Source organism: Colletotrichum acutatum (assembly GCF_030867785.1).
Source record: "Colletotrichum acutatum strain CBS 112980 chromosome Unknown BDZ83scaffold_273, whole genome shotgun sequence".
In the NCBI taxonomy this organism is placed as follows: domain Eukaryota; kingdom Fungi; phylum Ascomycota; class Sordariomycetes; order Glomerellales; family Glomerellaceae; genus Colletotrichum; species Colletotrichum acutatum.
The window spans coordinates 1-22713 of record NW_026849267.1 but is presented as its reverse complement, the minus strand read 5'-3'; the positions used below and the strand labels follow the sequence as shown (position 1 = coordinate 22713).

General features: G+C 38.8%; 5 protein-coding genes across 5 annotated transcripts; 2 read left to right on the top strand and 3 right to left on the bottom strand.

Annotated features, from left to right (window-relative positions):
* Positions 1 to 2987: 2987 nt before the first annotated feature.
* BDZ83DRAFT_595115 (uncharacterized protein) lies at positions 2988 to 3137 on the bottom strand (the record flags this gene model as incomplete). The annotated part of the gene is made up of 1 exon (XM_060506767.1): positions 2988 to 3137. A coding segment is annotated over one exon (150 nt), but the record flags the coding sequence as incomplete, so codon positions are not given.
* Positions 3138 to 11463: 8326 nt separating this feature from the next.
* Positions 11464 to 14058, top strand: BDZ83DRAFT_644745 (uncharacterized protein; the record flags this gene model as incomplete). The annotated part of the gene is made up of 1 exon (XM_060509779.1): positions 11464 to 14058. The coding sequence occupies one exon, from the start codon at positions 11464 to 11466 to the stop codon at positions 13945 to 13947; it is 2484 nt and encodes an 827-aa protein (XP_060357358.1). The 3' UTR covers positions 13948 to 14058.
* Positions 14059 to 14815: 757 nt separating this feature from the next.
* On the bottom strand, positions 14816 to 17501 carry BDZ83DRAFT_644744 (C6 zinc finger domain-containing protein). The gene is made up of 3 exons (XM_060509778.1): positions 16852 to 17501; positions 15045 to 16727; positions 14816 to 15023 (listed from the first exon to the last, which is right to left on the bottom strand). Exons 1-3 carry the CDS (start codon positions 17028 to 17030, stop codon positions 14963 to 14965), a joined length of 1923 nt encoding a protein of 640 aa, XP_060357357.1. The 5' UTR covers positions 17031 to 17501; the 3' UTR covers positions 14816 to 14962.
* A 571-nt stretch (positions 17502 to 18072) lies between these two features.
* BDZ83DRAFT_595125 (uncharacterized protein) lies at positions 18073 to 18879 on the top strand (the record flags this gene model as incomplete). Its single annotated transcript, XM_060506768.1, has 2 exons — positions 18073 to 18346; positions 18422 to 18879. Coding segments are annotated over 2 exons (732 nt in total), but the record flags the coding sequence as incomplete, so codon positions are not given.
* A 1784-nt stretch (positions 18880 to 20663) lies between these two features.
* BDZ83DRAFT_758831 (uncharacterized protein) lies at positions 20664 to 22023 on the bottom strand (the record flags this gene model as incomplete). The annotated part of the gene is made up of 3 exons (XM_060515097.1): positions 20664 to 21218; positions 21274 to 21519; positions 21574 to 22023. 3 exons carry the CDS (start codon positions 22021 to 22023, stop codon positions 20664 to 20666), a joined length of 1251 nt encoding a protein of 416 aa, XP_060357355.1.
* Positions 22024 to 22713: the final 690 nt, after the last annotated feature.

Here is a 22713-nt window from a genome sequence, read left to right as displayed (position 1 = left end):
TAATAATACTAATATAAGCTTTTAAGCTCGCCTAGCCGTACCTAAAAGCCGATATCTATAATAACGGTATAATACTCGTTTATAAAGATCTACTAGAATAAGCCGGCGCACGCTAACCTATTAATATAAATAAAAAACTCCCCTATAATAACGATATCGGCGCTAATAACTACTAGCCGCGCGGCCCGTAATAGCCCTTTTTATTTAGCGTTTAATAATAATTAAAAATAAATATAGTTAACGCTTATTAATACAGTATATATAACTAGATCCTTTATTAATATTATAAACGGTACGACTATAATATTTATTTTACCTTTTACTATTATTATTAATAATATAAATAGTATACTTTTACCGGCCCCGGTTAGTAATATGTTAATAATTAATTAATTACTTTTTAGTATTATAATTGCCCGTATACTCTCGGCCTATTAATTATTATGCTATATTGCTACGGGCCCGAATAGTTTACGTAGCCCTATTGCTATTGCTTTGTTTATATTTACTGTATCCCCTGTATCCTCTACGTCCTCTGCCGCCGCCCTGCTCTGCCTCTATTTACGCTAGCTAAGTCCTATTTATTATTATATCTCTTTTTTTATTATATTGTTTACCCTTTTCTGCTTCCCCTCCCTAGCCGCCTCCCTAGCCGCTTCCCTTTTTAAAAACTAATACTATAACTAGCTAATTTCTTAAAACGTCGCGATTATCTCGGGCTATAGCTTACCTAAAAACCCGATATAAATAGCGTAATATTATTACGCTACCCGGCTTTTATACGTCGATGCTAAATGCTATATAATATTCTAGCTTCCTTTATAGTATACTAGTTCTTTAATAACTGGGTTTACCTCGATATTATCCTTATCCCTATCGTCGTTATTAAGCTAGTTTTTAATTTATTATAGTGCGAGCCCCCGTATTTAATAGCCTATTTCGATAGTTATTACTCGGTACTATCCTACTTTTAAATATACGCCTGTCGTTATTTATATTACCCGCACTAACGTCTAGCTAAGTCGTTCCGTTTCTTATACCCCCGAGCTATTATCCCGTTATATAAACTTTAATTATGCTTTATATAGTTCGTTTAATTTATTTCTATACCGGAGTACCCGTTTTATTAATATTAACTACGTAATATATACTATTATTATCCGCCCGATTCCCTCGGATACGAACCGTACTACTTTATATAAATTATTTTAAATCGTCTTTATTTTATCTCGGTCTATTATAATTATTACTTACCCGTTAAATATAAAGATATTATAAATAAGTTATTATGAGTCGTAGTACCGTAACGTCGCTACTTCGGGCCCTCGGCCGGGTAATTTACCTTATATATAAACGAGCACTATAAATACTTTTTAAAATATTTTTAGCTACCGGAGCTACCGTTATACCCCCTCGCGCTTAAGTTATTACTTTTTAAGGTTCTATATTAACGCCCCTAGCTATTTTATTATAACCCCCGGTCCGGGTTCTAGCTAGCTATTTTTTAACTTCGTTATAAACGACTATCCCGCCCCGAGCTATACTATATTATTAGCGATCCGTTTTAATTTAATCCGTATTTTAATCGTTTTTTAATTCCCTCTATATAGCAAACCGACTAGCTTTTATACGTTAACGACCTAGTTCCGGAGCGCCCGTATAAAGTCCTAAACGACGATATATTTATTATTATAGAATAGTAACTCGCCGTTATCTGTTTAACGTACCGATAACTATCCGCTTATTTATAGTCGCTAGCCTCTACTTAGCGCTATTTACTTAATTATCGTATTAATAACCGTATACGTACCTATATATATCTAAGCGGCGTATTAGTCTTAGAACGCGAGCACTATTTAGATCCCGACTTTATTTTAGTCCCGGGGCTAGCCCTCGAACGCGGCCTCTAAAAAAAAGAGCCGGGATTATTATAAAATAGCCGCTAATATACCTATATATAAATACGGCTTTATATACTTAACCGGGCGGGTTCGGATCCTTAACGCTATATAAAAGTATAGTAACGAGTTAAAGTATACTTACCCGCCGACCTAGGTCTTAACTAAAATAACGAAAAACGAAAATATAGCCCGGTTAAGTATTTTATCGTTACCTTAAAAACGGATACCCTCGATCCTTTTTCTATTATCGTCGCTATTTTAACTATTATAAAACCCGCTATCGTAGTTATTAATTATACTACTCTTATTTAGCTCGGCTATTACGTTATATAATAAGCCCTATTACTCGTTTATAAAGTAAATAGCCTAACGCTCTAGCGCCTCGTCTCTTCTAATCTAGTACGCCTATTAATAAAAACCTAAATACCGATACCCTATTAACTAGTATTTAGTTATAAACGCCTCTTTACCTTTAAGCTTAAATAGCATCCCGCTAGGGCTAGTACTTACAATACTAGCGAGCTATTAAAACGTCTCGGTTAATACGCTATTTAATTACTAACTATACCGTTCTATTTTATAATTAAAGCTCTTTTTAAAATAAAATAAAACTAATCGCTCCTACGCGGCCTCTTTATCCCGTTCTTAGCCTTATCCTAATACTATACTCTTAGCCCGTATTTACTTAATAATATTATAGATCCTAAGAAGATCGCAAGACCTAAAATACTTAATTTATTATAGCCTCTTTACTTACGACGAGTCCTGGTCTATATTTTCTTTTAAATCCCCTATTCTTAGCCGCTCAGTATCCTCGGCATTAAGTTCGGCCGTATACTAGGCTATTATTAGCTCTATAATATCCTTTCTACCGCTATTACCTAAACCGGGTCCTACCTCGGTCTCGTTATTACCAATAATTTAATATTATATATACTTCCCGCGCATTTACGTTTATAACCGGACCTTTATTAACTTCGGCTTAGTCGCCGTATACTTAGCCTCCTGCTAATAGCGTATAATATTATTACTTACTATAATAAAATAGCGGTATATAGAATAACTATACCCCTATAGAACGTTAAACTATTTAATAGCCGAGCTATTATCGCTAGGTAGAGCATTAACCTTTAGATTAACTAGATCTAAGTAGCTATAATAGTCTTTAATATCTTTAAAAACCTTTCCTTTTAGCCGATACTTATAGTAAAAGTACGACTTAATACCGCTACCGGGTTAGATAATTATTTTATATTTCCGATAGATAAATATATAATACTTCTCGTTAATCTTAATAAAGCTATCTATAGCGATTTAATACCGTTTCTTACTCTTTAATAATAAATAAGCTATATAAAGTAATCTTCCTATTTATTATTCTTTAATTACTTTATTAATACCCCTTTTTCGTAGCTTAACCCTAATAACTACCTATATAACCCTAACCCTAAGTCTCTAGTTAATAAAAAGCACCGATTAATTATAGCGCCGACCTAACTCTAACCGATATTACTTTAAAGCTCGGATTATATTTTATAGTTTATATAGCCAATTCTATTTAAATCGCCTCTGAATAATACTTAGGGTATCCCTCGAGGTTATTAACTATTTAATTTTAATAAATCTTTCGGCCGCTAGGTAATAGCTAAAAGAATTATATAAATTGCTACGATTCTTTAGGTTAATACCTAGCGGCTAAAAGAATTAATAAATTTATTATAATTCTTTAGGTTAATACTTAGCAGCTAAAAGAATTATATAAATTATTATAATTCTTTAGGTTAATAGTATTAACGGATTTACTATAATTCTTTTAGCCGCTAGGTAATAACTAAAAGAATTATATAAATTACTATAATTCTTTAAGTTAATAGTTAGCGGCTAAAAGAATTAATAAATTTATTACGATTCTTTAAGTTAATACTTAGCGGCCGAAAGAATTATATAAATTGCTATAATTCTTTAGGTTAATAGTATTAACGGATTTATTATAATTCTTTTGGCCGCTAAGTAATAACCGAAAGAATTATATAAATTATTACGATTCTTTTGTTTATTACCTAGCGGCTAAAAGAATTAATAGATTTACTACGATTATTTTAGTTACCTTATCTTTATTAAGTAATTAAAATAATAATAAATTAAAAAATGAGTTTTTATAAAGAGTATTGTATAGCTACCGTGGCGAGGTAAGCTATTAAGTTTTAGAAACTAAATTTTTTTTAAAAAAACAACTTTATATAAAAATTATAATATTAATTAGAAAACTATAAATTCTTAAAAAAAGGTTATTAAAATAAAATAAAAAGTTGTTTCTTTTATATATATTTTTTTTTGAAATTAGATCGATTTAAAAATAAAAAACTTTTTCTTTTGAAAATAAAAGTTAGTTTTTTTTAAAATTTTCTTAAACCTAAACGGATTTTGCCTACTTGATATACTTTTTTTATATTTCGGGTTTAAATTAAAAATAAAACGGCCTTAACTTTTTTTTAAATAGTTTAGTATAGTTTATTTTAAAAAGAGCGTTTTATATAACTATTTTAGGCATAATAACGGCTTTAGTATAGTTAATTAATTAATTAAATACTATATATACGAACCGTAATTAAGCGTCGTTTAATTTATTTAAAGTACCCGGGTCGTCGGGGCTATTATTATATTTTATAGCGATTAAGTTTTATAATAATCCTTTTTTTTTATTAAACGCTTTTAAATAGAGAGCCGAGCCGAGCTAACGAAGCTATAGGTTAAGTACGGTTATATTATCTTTTTTATTAATACGCTCTACTTTTTTATATTAAATATCGTCGCTTTTATTTTAAAACGCCTCGATAGCCTATTAAAATTAGATATATAGCTCGTCCTCGTAGGGTCGTATTTACTTAAGATCTAGCTCTTTTATTATTTTAAATAACTCGTTCCTAAGTTTATTTTTAAATAACTATTAATAATAGACGCCCGTTCTTTACGGACTATTATTTTAGGAATTAATATAGAGGTATATAGAATTAATATAGAGGTATATACCTTATAGCGGTATATACATTTGCCTCTATAATTAGCTTAAAATTTTATTATTAATATATCTAAATTCTATTGCTCCGCTCTTAAATACTCTCTTTATTTAGAATTTCTTTTACTATTTTATTTATTATATTTAGTATCGATATATTAATATCTAAACCGTAGTATAATTTATATTACTAAACTATAGTTCGTAGCTCTAGCGACGTAATACCCCCTTTAAAACGCTAACGTATCGATATATTATTATTCCCTTTTTTAGTTAGTAGCCGTCTTAATATTAGCTAATTCTATAAAGTTAGCGACCTTTAAATATATAGCGACTTAATTAATAACTTATTACCCGAGCTATTATAATAAATACGATTATTATTTTATTATTAGCCCTATTACCCTAGGATCGAACCGAGACTCTATTTTAAACGCCGTTTCTTTAATAAAACCGATTCTTTTTAATTTATTATTTTACCCCAACTTTTATTTATTTATAGCGGCCCCTATTAAAATAATAAGTACTTTAAATCTATACTTTACTTTATATACTGTTTTTTAAAAAGAACTTAAAGTACTTAACGTACTACTTTTTTTTATATCTCGCTAGAGCGGAGTTTATTATCCTTTTAAAATAGATATTAAGACTTTTAGTAGCCTATTATAGAGTATTTTAATAATACTTTTAAGCTTATTTAGTAGGTTATTAGTATTAATAAAAGGTTAACGACTACCCTCTTTTAATAATACGAGCTAAGCTACTATTAATAAAAGACGTAGGGTTTTTAAAAAAACCTATTATTTTTATATTTATTTCTATAATAAGACCTTTTTTCGAGCCTATTATCTTTTTAAACTATAGCTTTTTATTATAGCTAATTTAAAAAATCCTCTTCCCCCCCTTTAAATATAATTCTAAACCTATCGATCCTAGGTAGCTTAGAGCTTACTACTAAAGCCCTCTTTAATTAACTTAATATATTTATAAGGGCTAACGGGTTTAGTATTATAAAACGGTATAAGTATACCTCTCGGATAAGTCGGCTTATATAATACTCGTTTTAATATAATCGATTTAATAAGCCCGGTCTTTTAAAAAGTATAAGTATTTAATAACGGAGGTCCTAGAAGTATAGCTATTAATAATAAATAATTATAGAAGTATAAAAAGAAGGTAAATAGCTTTTATACTACTTACTAGACCCTCGTTATAGTTAATATAATTATTAACTAAGCCTTAAAGTATCTACTTACCCTTTATATTAAAAGCTTACTTAGCCTATTAAGGATTTTATTAAAAATATAAGCCGTTATATTAGTATTCGGGTACGTAACGTCCGTATTATTATATAAAAGTAGTTTTTAAATTCCGTACTTACTTAGCGGGATATTTATAATACTTAAATACGCTTTAACTAGGAAAAGTTAAATAGTTATTTACTAACAGCTACGTTAATTAAGTTATTTAATAAACGGGAGATCCTTTATATTATTAAGTAGGCTAATAATAAGCTAAACTACTTTATTAAGCTAGTTTAGACCTTTTTTTATTACCTCTAAATATAGAAGCGGTTTCCTAAAATAATTAGTTTCGATAATATTTATAATACTAATCGCTTTAAGCTTTTACTATTCTAAATAACCGGGTAAACCTACTTTAAGTCTATTTATAACGTAGTATTTAGTTTTATTAATAACGAACGGTTAGAAGGCTTCCGATTTCTTTTAAAAAGTATAAAAGAACTAGTTAATTAATACTTAATTCGCTACCCTATAATTATTATTATAAATTATAATAAATAAATAAAAGCTATACTAAATAAAAAGTTTCCGAATATTATTATAGCTAACTAGTCGTAGTAAATATATTAATAAAAGTTAAGGCTATAAAGGCTAAATAAATAGTATTATAATTATAAATAGCTTTTTTAAAACTATATCTATAAATCGTAAAGTAAATAAGGCTTCGGTAATTAATCGTAGTTTTATTAAAAGGGGTTTTTAATAAAGATAACTAAAAGTAATCATAAGATCTAATATTAAGTTAATTATTAAAAAAGTTATAAAAAGTCTATCTTTAAGCCTAGTTTAAGTCTATATTATATATAAGTCTCGTTCCTAAATATATCCTTTATAATATTTTTATTTACTATTATTTAATTATTTACCGAACGGTCGTCCGTCCTATTTATTTATAATTATACGTCCTATTTATTTACAGGCGTCCGTTCTTTATTTTATTATATAATTATAGTTATATAATTTATTTATAGTTCTTCTATCCCGAGAGGAGTTATTTTAAGTCCGTTACTTCTATATATATAGTATAATAGCCGCCGTAGGTCCTGTAGGGTAGGCCCTGGCCTTGTTATGCGTGTTGGGTCGTAATAAATATTTAGTAATAGCTCTATATCTACTATATTAATTCTAATATTATATTTAAAGCTAAATAGAAATAGATAAAGAAATCCGGTAATATAAGTAATAGTAATAAGTTTAATAATAAAGATTATTAACTATAATTATTAATAACGGTCGAGCTTAGTAATAAAGACCGCGCCTATATTAATATAACAGTAAATTAAACTATCCTATATACTTACCGCGGGGTATTTATTATATAAAAGTTTATTATTTTTATTAAAACTAAATAAGCTTTTAAAAAAGCTTAGAAGAAGCTATATAAAGAGTTTAATAACTAACGCCTAATTTTATAATATCTCTATTTTATATATTTATCCGTAAAAGCGTAATAGGCCCGTTATTTATTTATAAATATTAGAACTTCGGTATTCGCATAACTTTTAATATAGAATTAAATAATAATAATATTAAAGGCTACTTTTTTAACGGTCTTAGCTATTTATATCGACTCGTCGACGTTATATAGGATATAATTAATAACTAAGAGCTATGCTTTTAATAGGTATATATAGAGGACGAGGTATTTATAAACCGAGACTACCTTAGCCCCCGCTCGGAGTACTTTAATAACTTTTGTTTTATAGTTTCGTTAAAATATTTTAAGTTAATTATTAAATAATACCGGCTTATATATAAAGTAATACTTTTTAAAAAAAAGCTATTCTTATTCCTTATCGGAGCGTATAATAATAACTATTCTATATCGGTTAAGCTTAGTATCCCGTACTTTTATAAAATCTTTTTAAAAATTAAAGAATCGTTAATTTTTAATAAATAAGAGGTTTATTTATAGTAGCGGCTTCGGGGAACGTCTTTTTTTAATTTTTACCGTCGGATTTTAAATTTAAAAATTATAATATCTCTTCGTAATAAATTAAAAAACATAGTATAATTAGTTCTTATAGAGCTTGCGCTACTTTAATAAAGTTAATAACTTCGATATTAAACTATTATAATATTTAATAACTAAGGCTCGACCGGCTATAAGCAAGGCTACTTACTAAAAAGCTATAATAAGTTAACTTTAATAAAAGGCTTATAGGGGGTTTATTAACTAAGTTCTAGTTAGGCCCCCGACCTATTTTAATAGTAAATAAAAAACTAGTCTAGTATTTTTAATAAAAGAAAGATAATAGGGTATTATATAAATAAATAGTTATTATAACTTAGTATTTAGAGGTAGTAAAGCGAGTAAAAGATAGTATTAAATAACGTTAAGTAAAGGATTTTATAGCTACGTTATTTTAAATATTTTTAAAGGATTTATAAATATTTAGTTAAGTTATTAAGTATATTAAATATTTATTTTTAAACGTTAGATACTTTATAAAGAATGGTCTAAGGGATATTTTATTTAGTAAAAGCTCTAGAGTTATTAAGTATATAAAATATTAATATAACTATTTTAACCGCCTTTGCGGGGATATACTAAAATTTTAAGCTAATTATAGGGGCGAATGCGTATACCGCTATAAGGTGCATGTCTCTATATTAATTCTATATGCCTCTATATTAATTCCTATTACTTTACTCCTTTTTTATTATAATAATAAAGCGACGTCCGCTTTTAAATCCTAAGTCCTAGCTATACTTAACTTTAAAATATTTTTAGATCTACCGCTAGTTTTTATTTATATATTAATAATCGGTTAATAACGTATTATTTTTAATTACGAACTTATATTAAAAACTATTTAGATTTAGTAAACCTAACGCTATAATAGCCAGTATAATATCCGGCCTAAATAGTAAATTAATATAGGCCTTTTATTAATTTTAAAAGATATTATAACCTAACGCTTACGCTTTTACTTTTCTAATCTTTTAATTATAAAGAGTATACGGATTATTATAAAGATATATTTTAATTTATTTTTATATAACTACGGTTTAATATATATAGTAATATAAAAGCCGGAGTTCTAATTTATAAATAAAATAGTCTATTATAAATACGTAAAAATAGAAACGTTATATATAAACCCTATATACTAGTTATTAATTATAGAATTATAGTATATTCTTTTATCCTCTCTGTTTTATAATATTAGATCGAGTTAAATATTATTAAATATCGTTAATTATAATAAAATATATTACTATAGCTATTATTAAACTTTATAAATCGAGAATACGACTTAGTTAGCTATAGCGAGCTAGTCTATATTTATATACCCTATTATTTAATAACTATTAAAAAATTAATTAAAAAGTAGATTAATTTTAAAGCAACTATATTTATAAAAAGATATATTTTTATTAATATTAATCGACTCGTAATTAATCTTTTAATAAGTTTATTTATTTTTAACTTTTTATAATAAATATAGCGTTTAGAACGTTAATTATTAATAGACGTTAATTTTAATCGTTATAACCCCTATATCTTACTAATACCGAATTTCTTTCTATATAAAATTAATCGTCGGTAGGCTATCGATATAAATAATTACTACTAGGCCTTTTATTAATTTTAAAAGATATTATAATTTAACGCCTATGCTTTTATTTTTTTAATTTTTTAATTATAAAGAGTATACGGACTATTATAAAGATATACTTTAATTTATTTTTATATAACTACGGTTTAATATATATAGTAATATAGAAGCCGGAGTTTTAATTTATAAATAAAATAGTCTATTATAAATATATAAAAATAGAAACGTCGTATATAAACCCTATATACTAATTATTAATTATAGAATCGTAATATATTCTCTTATCCTCTCCGTTTTATAATATTAAATCGAGTTAAATATTATTAAATATCGTTAATTATAATAAAATATATTATTATAGTTATTATTAAACTCTATAAGTCGAGAATATAACTTAATTAGCTATAGCGAGCTAGTCCGTACTTATATACCTTATTGTTTAATAACTATTAAAAAATTAATTAAAAAGTAAATTAGTTCTAAAGTAACTATATTTATAAAAAAATATTCCTTTATTAATATTAATCGACTTATAATCGATCTTTTAATAAATTTATTTATTTTTAACTCTTTATAATAAATATAGTACTTAGAACGCTAATCGTTAATAAACGTTAATTTTAATCGTTATAACCCCTATATCCTATTAGTACCGAATTTTTTCCTATATAAAATTAATCGTCGGTAGGCTATCGACGTAAATAATTACTACTAAGCTAGCTTAAATAAAAGGTATTTAAAATTTATAAATCTTAGTTTTTTTTAAGCCTAACCCTTTAATACTTAATTAATAAATAATATAAAATATAAAATCAAAAAAGCAAATTTCTTTTAAAAAAATAATAGGTTTTTTTAAAAAATTCTTAAACTTAAACGGATTTTGCCTATTTAATATTATTATTATATATTAATCCTCTATATAGTTCGCCTTTATAAAAGGTTTTTATTAATAATAGTATTTCTTAAAATAATAGCGAATTAACTTATAATAATACCGATGCTTAGAACACGAAAGCGGGCTTAAAAATTTAGATTATTATAATTAGTACGCAGTGTTCTTTGTCTCCTTTCCTAGGCAACGCCCTGTATGCTAGGAGTATCGCCCAAGCAATCGATAGTGTCAACTTAACATTAACGCTAACTTAAAGCTAAGCCTACACTTTCGTCAATACCGAGGCCGCCAACCTCGCTACCCCTTTTATGATTCTCTATACGAAGACAAGGTTGCTCTAGCTTTACTCCAGGAGACATGCTCGAAACGAGATTCGGGACTAGTGCCTTGTCATTGGCCTGAATTTCAAATCCACAACATTCACCGTCAACGGTCCCTGCGCCTACGTTTTAGCCACGCTTCTAAAGATCCGTAGATCGACTGTCTATTTTTCGACGAGAATCCTCCCGCTCTACGAGAAATTCCTTGAATAGTATATCGTCTTCCGAGGCGCTCCGCCGAGACATCGCCTGATTTGTGAGTCTGTATATGATAACTCTGAGCCAAGCCAAGCTTGGGCTTTCCCTTTCTCCACGTTCGTGACACAGACGCTCGTATAGATTCTTAGCTTAGGAGTTCGTGATTAACGGTCCGGCGTGACATCCCACCATGAGTTGCCGTCGATCCGGGACGTTGAACTAGTATATTGAGAGGCTTCTGGATAAGAACTTGGATGTCTCGCTCCGACATGATGAGACCTTTCTTTCGGGTCACCGCGTGTCAACTCACTCGTTTAGCTAATACCGACACTATGGGTCGTACCACACTCTCTCATCTACTTTTGATTTCGCTCTCTTTGACACAGGCTTCGCGAGCCCAACTCTCGAGTTGCCCTTCTACAGCAGAGAACATCGTCACTCCCGATGGCTCAGCTACCTACTCGGTCTGCCAGCAGACCGACTACAGGGGAACTACAACTAAGTTTGTCGACACCGTAGCGACCTTATTCGACTGCGCCCAGGCTTGTAGTCAAGATGCTCAATGCACGCAGGCGGTCTACGACAAGGCTAATTTCGGTTGTCACCTCAAGGCCAAGGATGGCCTCAACTGGGCGGCCGACACTAAATTTACGACTATCAAGCTGGTCTCCAAGCTCACAAAGGGTGTCGCCATCCAGTCTTGCCCGACTATCGCGACGAATGTGACTGCCACTGGGTCCACCCTAGCCACTTGCCCGAACACGGATTATCAGGGCGACACCATCCGGGCCGTCGGCGGCATCGCCTCGCTCCAGGCATGCGCTCTTGAGTGTGGCCAAGCGTCCGACTGTTCCCGAGCCGTTTTCCAAAAGTTGACTTCTCAGTGCTACATCAAGGCGGACCCCAAGGCCCTGCAATGGACGTACCAGCCCGGCTTCGACTCCGTGAGCAAGATATCCGTTCTCGCTGACGGTGTTGGCATTAACAGCTGCCCGAGCGGCTATGCCAACATCACCACCCAGAACGGCGCCAGCTTCGCGACCTGCAAGAATGCTGACTTCACAGTCCCAAGCGTCAACGTCGTCGGCGGCGTCGCGTCTGTCGCAGCCTGCGCAGAAAGCTGCACCATGAACCAAAACTGCGCGTATGCCGTTTACGACGCGCAGAACCAAGTCTGCCACATTAAGGGGACCGTCACCGCCGCATCTGACTGGAAGTTCAACAGGCAATTCACCTCGCTACAGATGATCAAGGCTAGCACCTCCAAGGCGACGTCCAAGATTGGCCGCTGGTCCGACGTCATCCAGTTTCCCATCATTCCCGTCGCGGTCTACGTCGTACCAGCTCAGCCCTCCTCGGCTCGCCTCCTCGTCTTCTCGTCCTGGGGCGTTCGCGCCTTCAGCGGGCCCACGGGCATCACACAGTTTGCAGACTACAACTTCCTCACGGGCGCCGTTTCGCAACGAACCGTCACGAACACCAAGCACGACATGTTTTGTCCCGGGATCAGCTCCCTCGCTAGCGGGAAGATTGTAATCACCGGCGGCGAGAACGCCGAGGCCGTGAGCGTCTACGACCCCGCCACCAACCAGTTCACCCGCGCCGCCGACATGGTGATTGCGCGCGGGTACCAGACGTCGGCCACGTTGTCGGATGGCCGAATCTTCACCATCGGCGGCTCTTTCACGGGGCCTCAAGGAGACAAGACGGGTGAAGTCTACGATCCGGCCAAGAACAAATGGACGCTTCTTCAGGGGACTGACCCGACTCCGCTGTTGACGACGGACCACGAAGGTATCTGGCGCACCGATAACCACGCCTGGCTCTACGGCTGGCGCAACGGCTCCGTCTTCCAAGCCGGCCCGAGCAAGGCGATGAACTGGTACCGCACCAACGGCGCCGGCTCCGTCTCTGCGGCGGGCGTCCGCACCACCGCGATGGACCAGATGTGCGGCGTCAATGTCATGTACGACATCGGGAAGATCCTCACCGCCGGCGGGAGCCAGGACTACACGGACAGCGACGCTACGAAAGCCGCCCACCTTATCTCGATTACCGACCCTGGCGTCCCCGCGACCGTCGAGAAGCTTCCCGACATGAATTTCGCCCGTGGCTTCGCCAACGCCGTCGTGCTGCCGGACGGCAAGGTCGTTGTGACGGGCGGCCAGCCGAGATCCCTCGTCTTCACCGACACCGACGGCGTCCTCGTCCCGGAGCTCTGGGACCCAAAGACACGCGCCTGGACGCCGATGGCTCCCGCCGCGGTGCCCCGCAATTACCACTCCGTCAGCATCCTCCTTCCGGATGGCACCGTCTTCGTCGGCGGCGGCGGCATGTGCCCCGCTGCGCAGGGGAGCGACCTCTCCTGGTGCGATCGCGCCAAGGATCACTTCGACGGCGAGGTCTTCACGCCGCCGTACCTGTTCACGGCCACGGGCGAGCTGGCTGTGCGGCCCGTTATTTCCAGCCTTTCGCAGACCACGGTCAAGGTCGGGTCCTCCATCACGGTCGCGCTCGAGAGCGGGCTGAATGGTGCTTCCTTCGCACTTGTTAGGATGGGTAGCGCGACGCACAGCATCAACTCGGATCAGCGCCGCGTGCCGCTGACTGACGTGACCAAGTCCGGCGAGAGCAAGTACACGCTGAGACTGCCGAACGACTCAGGCGTTCTTATCCCCGGTCCTTGGTATCTTTTCGCGTTGTCCAAGGAGGGTGTGCCCAGTATGGCGAGAACCGTTTTTATCCCTGCTTGAAGAGCCCATTAGTTCATTACTAGTATCGCGCATGAAAGGGGGGAAATTAATGTGTGTAAATTAGACTTGAAGACTACCTATTTCTATTTTTAATATAACTCTAGACCAATGGTTTTCTTTGAATCCAGTAAGATGATATGTTGCGTTACTCTTTCGACGTGCTTTGTAGCCCTATGATTCCTCGAGAGCTAGGATATACTAATCGTACTCTCGTCTAGATAAAGTCTAAGTGAAAGTCAAAGAACTTAGGGATTCGAATCCGGAATATATATAATTAATACCGTTATTATATAAATACTACCGCTGTCGCTAATATTATATAGCTAATAATAGAGAATAATACTCTTATATATAATAAACTGAATAACTACTTTATATTACTATTAGTTTTTTTTATATTAGGCCTATAGCTTTTAATCAAGACGTCTAAACTATTCTTATTATTACGTACCTTATTTACGTTATATATTAAGTGACCCTTTCAATTTCAGCTTAAAATCTCACTTTATAACTTAAAAATATAGCTTTAAAGAAGGTATTTAAGCTTATAATACTATTTATTTTATATTATAGCCTTGACTTTTATTAATATACTTATTACGACTAGCTAGCTATAATGTTTAAATATAAACACAATATAACTTCTATTTAAAATAGAAACGTTTTATTATATATATAAAAAAAAGTTATTATTAAAGTAAAGAGTATAAAGAAATAAAAGTACGTAGGTTATTATACTACGTGATGCGTTATAAATATAAGTTATATTATATTTTATATAGTTAATTAAAAAGAATAATATAATATAGATTTTATTAAAATCTTTGTTTTTTTAGAAATCTTATTTTAATATGGATAAGCCTAGTTAACCCTATTACACAAATCATCTTAAAAATAGATAAAAATAATTTAAAATCTTGGAAAAATATTTCATATTTAAATTTCAATATTAAAATATAGTAATTATAATATAGTAAGTAAGGTATTAATGTTAGTATATGTTAAAGATTTGAAACTAACTTATACTAGTCATAATAAAACCCTGGCTGCTTACCGGCCTTACTTTCCATTCTAAACTATTAACTTCTCCTTTAAACCTGGCGGTCTCTTCGACTAGGTCCCACTCGCCAGTTTCTTCGTTTTTCTTTAAGGAGCGAAAAATGATGGTCTCTCCAGCATCTTCAAAGATGAATTCCCTTCTACACAGCCGCCTCCACTGCTCTGCCAGTGTTCCCTCCCTAGCATTCTCTGCCTCTAACTCGCGGTTTTTTTGCAGCACGGCCAAGAAAGCCTTGCTGTCCCAGAGCCCTTCTTTCCGCGGGTACATTTCGAGGATGCGCGTCGAGTTATCCCTAACCAAGGGATCCCGACATGTCATAGCAACGACAGTGAGCTGCCACGCCAGGCCGAACTCCATTGAGAAGACGTGTGCGGGAGTCTTGAAGTCTTTCTGCTGCTCACGAAGCAGGATCTCAATGACGTCGTTGATCTCTCGACAGTACGGTGTCATAGAAGCGATGGTGGCTTCGTCGGCGTACTTGGGAAAGAAGCTGTATAGAAACATGACGAGGTAGTGCATACGAAGATGCAGGATCTTGAGATACTCTTTGCGTGGGACATTCGTGTCGGACAAAGTCTTGTTGTAGAGCGGCTCGAAAGCGTGTCGCCACTGCTGGAGGTTTGCGACCGACTTTTCGCAGTACGCTAGCAGTTCTGGCTGGTTCTGCATCATCTCGAGTAGTTGGTCGATGCCGGCCTCATCATTGATCTCTTCGACTTTGAGATCGTCGATGACAGTCAGTAGGAGAGGACCAAGCTTAGCGATTCGTCGCTGGCAGATCTGCCACCAACAGTATGCGTCTTCAGCATTGCTGAACACCTCCGGCATTGCTTTTCTTCCTTCCCCTGGGTCAGTATAGCGTTGTATCTGCATGTTGTACGTCTCAATGGTATGTCCTCTGGCCTTGAGGCCTTTGATGAGTTCGTAGGCCGGTGACCGGCTTGAGTTTACATGGCCACTGAGAACTGTGCGACTTTGTACGTCGAGATGGTTATACAGATCCAGAATTTCGGTAATGAGTTGCCTAGGGTCGGGCGCGAGGTTCCAGATGCGATGATCCGAGTCCTCGCTGGTGAGCAACTCTTGCAACAACACGAAACCAAACTTGACATGCTGAAGAGCAGAGTGTCGGTTCCCCCGCAATGCTTCAAATGCGACAAAGAGTATAGACAAAAGTACCGCCTCTTGAATGCTGGCAGTCTGGAAGTCGGCCTGTCCTTGTAGACGAAGTGCCTGGCAGTAGTAGACAATAGCGTTCTGATAATGCGGGCTCTGCAGTAGGTTGGCGATGTTACCAAAATTCCTTGCCACGACATAAGAGGAGCCTTGCGAAGACAGTGCCCTGCTGATGGCCCCGATGCTCATAGCAGCTTGTCGCAGAGCCGAGTTTCGGCGGGTGAGCTGAGGCATGGTGGTTGTCCAGAGGTTGGTCCTAGAGAAGTGAGCGCCGCCGAGTGAGACGCGAACTAATTCATTCCAGTCGTTGAAGTAAACGCTTTGCATATCATCGGCAAAATCGACGGTGTTCACATTGGGTTCCCGGATGCGCAAACGGGGACTCGTCCGGCGACATGATGGTTCGGGGTTCAATGGTTCCAGGTCCCTCGGAGCCTTGCTTCTTGTCTTTCTTGGTTTGATGGCATAACCATCACAGACACCGCGGGTCTTGAGGCAATTCATGCAATGAGGCTTGCCCTCGTCACACTTAATGTGCCGTTTTCTAGAGGAGTAATCAGTACACAAATACTGGCGGTTGGATTTTTAAGTATAATTTGACTTACTTGCCTATACGGAGTAAGCGGTGTCCAGTTACCTATTCAGTTTCCTCGTAGCTGGGTGAAGACTCACAGGTGACACAACCTGTCCTCACTTTAGGTGTGCTGGTGCGCGTGTGGCGAGGACGGTGGACCATGGAGGATCTACCATTTTCGCTTTCTAGAGATCCCGCTTGGCTGGGAGGAGCCCCTGTCGGAGACAAGGAATTCGACGCCGACGCCGTATCTGCAAGGAGAGTGGGATCCATTCTCGATTTTGGTATGTGGCTGTCTAAGGGCAACTCAAATGAGAGACGGGAGAGCCAGAGGCTTTCGGCCGGCGGATGGGCTCCGTTGACCGTAGGTTCGGGGTCGGGCTCGACCCATGCAGCTGCACGATGCCGGTGAAAGGGGACTTGGCAAGGGGTCCGGAAAAGAGCAGTCAGGAGGGTCCTTTTTTGGCAGTCCTGCAGCTTAACCAGCTTTCGTCTGTAGTCGGGAAACAGAGCACTGGGGGGTCCAGTCGCGATCTACCTGCAGAATAGTAGGCTATCCGTCTCGCTGGATTCTGTTATGAACGAGATGTTGGGGTGTTTTCGACAGGATAAGGTGTGACGTGACGTCTTCAGTCTACTGAGGCTGGGTTGCAGCAACGTTTGTCATACAAGATGAACTCGTCAGCCCTCCTTGATCAGAGGCCACACTAAGGCCCATTTGAACAATGATCACGGGGCGGAAAGTTGATCCTGGAATGTGCGATTAGACCGTCTTCGTGCATATGCTGAGTTGTGCAGAGCCACTTTTATTATGTAAACCGGATAGTTGCAAGACCACGCGCAATACCCCTAGCCTGTTGATCGGCACATCGGTCAGCCCGTAACAGTCCTGTCTGCTGCAGGCGTGCTGAGCCACATCTTGATCGGGCTTACGCCAGGTCACCCGTACGTCCATTGCCGATGTTAAGGTTAGCGTTGTGAGTGCGGGCAACCCACGTCTGCAGCCGTCGTAAACCCGCCAGAAAACGGACGTCTTACCCATTCCTATTGGGTCTGCAGAGGTTGGTCTGGATTTTTGTTAGATTTATAAATCCCAGTCTCCCGCCGTTAATCAACCTCGTTAATCAACCTCGTTGCTTCCCCCCACGATATTTTTATTCTCGCAAGACGAGAATCTCCCCATCCCGATTTAACGTTGTCACCCTCTGGCCCTAGGTAACAGGGCCTTTACACTCTGCAGCAATGTGCGCCGCATCGTCATCAGCCGCGGCGGCCGCGATCCAGCGGGAGACCACTTGGTTCCAGCCAGCCCAACCTACTGCCGCAATGGGCCCAGGATAACTCAAGTCTTCCCGGCGAGGTCGGTTTAACACATGATCTTCAGCATCAACACCAACAACAGTCACTTCAGTTGTCGGCCGCTGGCCTCCCGGGTACAGACTTTGGGCTTTTTGGCCCAGACTCTGTCCACATAGATCCTAGCCTTCCGTACTCTGAACCGCCACCTTGGGACACTCTGCCATGGACGTTTGCTACCTATGCAACGCCTCCCATCAGTGCTAGTCCCCTCGGCAACCCGATTGATCAGTGTAAGAAGACCAACAATATTCTTCCATATTTGCACCCGATGAGTCAACATCCAGTGTACTGACTACATATATCAGCTTTCCCGCTTGCCTTCCTCGACACTTCACCCCCCGCCTTTTTCGACACCTTCTCCGACACCTTCTCCGACACCTTCCTCCCCGTTCAGCCGGATGCCGTCTCTGAGTCCAGCTCTAGTTCCAATTCCAATCCCAACAGCCCGAACCAGCCTCCACCCCTGGATATGTCAGTGTATACTGCTGCTTCGGGGGCTGAGTCATCTCACCGGTCCTCGCCGAATGACAAGGCTCAGGACCGAGAGGTAGCCACTCCCTACACCGACAAGATCCTTCGTCGTCAGCGAAATACGATTGCTGCTCGCAAGTACAGACAAAAGAAGGTTGATCGCATCGATGAACTTGAATTATTGCTGAAGGATATGACTCGGGAGAGAGACGATTTGCGAATTCGTCTCGCTCGTCAGGAGGCTGAGACCGAAGCGCTCAAGAGTGTTATGGGCAAGGAAACTAAGCAGTAACGCCTCACCGCGCTTCATCTTTGTGACTGGGCTTATAGTGGATGAAAGGGCGCGTTTTGCAGGTCGAATATTGTCGTGGAATAGTCGATAAATGAAACTCTCAATCAGTCACACCGTTTTCTATGAAGCTGTTTGAAATGTTGCACCGTCTATATAACCCTTAGGAACTTGATGTGATGCAACCCAGTTTTTTAGGTACTATCGTAGCCACGGTAGTGCACGCGTGATTCAGTATGGCTCATTCTATACTCATGCACTGAATTGCCAACATCAGCATAGTCACAATCAGGCTTACTTCGCGGCCCTTAGTCGTGATATTATGGTGGACAACGATTATTATCTTTGTTCGAGTCTGCAACAAGCAAGGGTTCTGTCACGTATGGCTCGGTACGGCTCTCCGTTGTATATACTTATATACCACCCCCTAGGTAAACAAAACAGCTTCGCTGTATGATTCGCGACAATAAAATATATCAGTCGTTACTGACATGGGTAGTTAAGACCGTGATGTTGGCGCGCCTAAGAGGTTGAGGAGGGGTTTCGAGGGGAGGGGCAGACCTGCGAAGCGCTCAATTTCGGGATCTCCATCAGCGACTCAGGATAGCGCCAGGCATCCTTTCACGCAAGAATCCCTGCTAGCGCGGATGAATCATCGTGAGCCATGCTTGGCGTCTCATTCGCATCTGACCACTACTAGTCTAAGATTGTGGCTGGTTACGAGCGGAATGCAGACGGAAACTTTGTCTCCCGATAGTCCGTACTGAGGTCACCAATTGGCGAACGGGACGGCAGAGGACCCCGACCATTCATGTTATTGCATTCAAGGCGTTAAGAGTTTTTCTAATGCAGCCTCCACCCCGCTATTGCTGTTAAGAAGGCACAAGCTGCACAATTTGCTTAATGCATCCACTTATTCCCGCCGGCAACAAGCTGATCCGGAGATGTGCATCTCCATATTCTTCTGCCATATTAGGTCGATTTAACTGAAGGCATTGACCACCATCTTGTCCCACCTGTTCTGGGGCTCTAGCTGTTCGACGTCTTCATCCTGGGTGTCTAACAAAAATAGGGCCTTTGTAATGCATCGTATCCAGCTCTTTACCTCTTAACGTCACCCTTAAGCAAACATGCCATACAATCGCTCTTGACCTTGGTTTGACTCACGTTTATATGTCAGAAAGCATGGCCAGTTTTCCATCGGTCAGGTTAAAAGCTTTCTTTGCAACAAAGAGTCTCACGCCGTGTTGAGCTAATTATAACATCATGATATTATACGCATCACCTAATGACCTTGTATGAAGTCAGGCGACGCTTCGGAACGGGATGTGGGCATAACTTCCTCATGTCTCCAGTACTAGTATCTGTTTAGACCCCAGTGTCGACAGGCGGAGTCAAGTGTTTCTCGCTTGGAACTCCATATATTTGCGATCCTGGCAAATAAAACCAAAGGAAGTAGCCTTGAGAGCTTAGAAGTGATAAATTTCTACAGTCGCGAGAGTCATAATACTTCCTACGTAGCATTGAAGAGTCACGCACGACCTTGGTGTTTACAGTATAAGCTAGGCTAAAAAGCTTCTCTATATACAATCTTGTTGTGAGCGAGGTCATATTAGTACAAAGAAGTTTATTCGCATAGTTTTATCTGAGAAAAGGACAAATTACGAAATATTCTTATTCCATTCCTTTTGTTTCTACGTAGTACAGAATGCAATAGGGCATTAACAACTAAAAGGAACTCAAACTGATGAAAAAACTGGTATTCTGTACGTTCAGTCATGGGAACTTCAGCATGCCGGTGTCACCGGCGCCGAAGTAAAATACGTCTTGTAGTAAACGTTGTTGCCAATATGCTTGGCCACACTGGGAGGGGGATTGAGCGGACCGCCCTGCTGGTTGGCATTGGGGAACAGAATGCTAGGGCTGTTGGGAGAGAGAACGCTGGTTGGGCAGCCAAGAACGGTGTTGCCAAAGTAGGGGTCAAGCTTGGAAATAGCCCAAGTAGTCGCAGCAGCCACCTCCTCCGTAGTCCCGGCGACGAAGAGTGGCACCAGTGAATTGATACCCTGGTAGACGTCACACAGTAGAGTCGTGGCATTCAAATTTCCTGTCCCGAGCTGCGCAACAGCCGGAGTAACAGGGTTGCGGAGGTAGACGAGGAGACCCTCCAGCACGGTCTGAACTGCAGTGTACGGCGTTGCACGACGGTACCAGTTGGCGGGCCATGTTTCGGGTACGTACTGAAATTCCCCTGTCACAGAGTCGTACTTGGCCCCGATGATAGATGAGATGGACTCATAATTGGCAACACCTCCGAGTCCGTAGGTGCCGTTGCTGAAGAACTTAGACGCCAGATGTTAGTAGCTGATGGAATTCAAAGAGAAGGAAGCAACTTACGTTGGGGTAGAAGGCAAATGCGCCAAGAGAGACGATCAAGGGGAAGGGGAAGTAGTAGAGGTAAGGATTGTTCTTCTGAGAGAACATGGATAGTTGTTGGTATTGTGTACCCATGTTGGTCAGATCAAACTGCTTCGTTCCGCTCTTTGCTACGATGTCAACATTCTGCTTGAACAGGCGGGATGAGAGATGGTGAGCATCGCCACATCCGTTGTAGAAGTCTTCTCGATTAGGTGAGATGTCGGCCTAAGAGGAGAGTTAGACAAATTTCACGAGGCCTGGTTCAACTCGTAGTCTCACCTCGACTGTTGAGTGCCGGTTCAACCCGCCAACATTCCCTGGGCCAGATCCCAAGTAGAAAGACTCAGTTGCGATATCTCCGTCCGTGAGGACAGCAAAAACGCCGAGGATAGTTGACAAATCAGGACCCATGTTAAACCCGCGAGCAGTGGCTTCAATTACTTGGCCCAGGTTGACGTGACCATCACGAGGCAGGTAGCCGTGATTGGCAAGCAGATTCAAGCCCGGGCAGGGTCCTCTGCTGTCATTGGGGCCAGGTGCAATGAAGTCGTAGCCTGGTTCCGGACGCTTGTTTGCGGGGTTCAATGCCCCTTGTGCCACAGCCCCGAGAAGTCCAGTAATTGTGTTGGTGAGTGAGCCGATAATTCCACCAAGGATCTGTGGCTCGGGATTGGCTTCAGGTTCTGCTTTGCGCTTGATCAAATTCTCGAGATCTTGCTTTGTTGCCATAGACGGGAATGCAGCTGCTGAGGCGGCCAGCGAGGCTAGTAATGTACGTCGACACTTCATTGCAACTATGCAGTAGTAAAAAATAGTGTTAAATGAAGTGTAGAAAAGATGCAAGCCAAAAAGCCAGTTAGGGGATCTCTGGCTGATGATAAAGGCATGAAGTGAGGAGAAGACGTTGACTTTTATAAGCGCTCCATGTGAATGACACAGTCCGTTTGACTAGATTCAACAAAGACAATTCTCAGAATGATGACATAGCTATAAAACAAACATCCACAACAGTGCGTCGACGCCCTTTTCACAGGGAATCTCCAACAGTGGTAGTGACATAGAAACGGCTATACGGAAAGATTTGATCCCGAATGTAGTGTATCGGTCCGCGGGAATGGCGTCGTCAACGGCGCTGAAGTGTAGCCACTAGACACTATAGCACCTATTGAGCTTCCACTTTCCCCGGATATGTACTCCGCAAGAACATTTCTGGGGATCCTAAGGGCATGACCAAAGTGCATGGCCGTGTACCAAAAACGCTTCTAAACTACCGATATGCTATTTGTGTCCGCCACGCACGCAGCATCCACGCAGTGGCTGCCCAATATTGGCATTCCTTCAGTTAGTGATGTCAGAAAAGGAAGTAGTGTTCAGACCATCGCGCGGGACGAAGCACTTCCGTCGGCAACGCTAATGGTA

Bases quoted from the DNA above. Each gene is read 5' to 3' on its own strand.
- BDZ83DRAFT_644744 (XM_060509778.1), bottom strand. From the start codon at position 17,030: ATGGATCCCACTCTCCTTGCAGATACGGCGTCGGCGTCGAATTCCTTG. The intron at 16,728-16,851 runs GTCTTCACCCAG...TTACTCCTCTAG, and splicing joins ACAGGTTGTGTCACCTGTGA to AAAACGGCACATTAAGTGTG.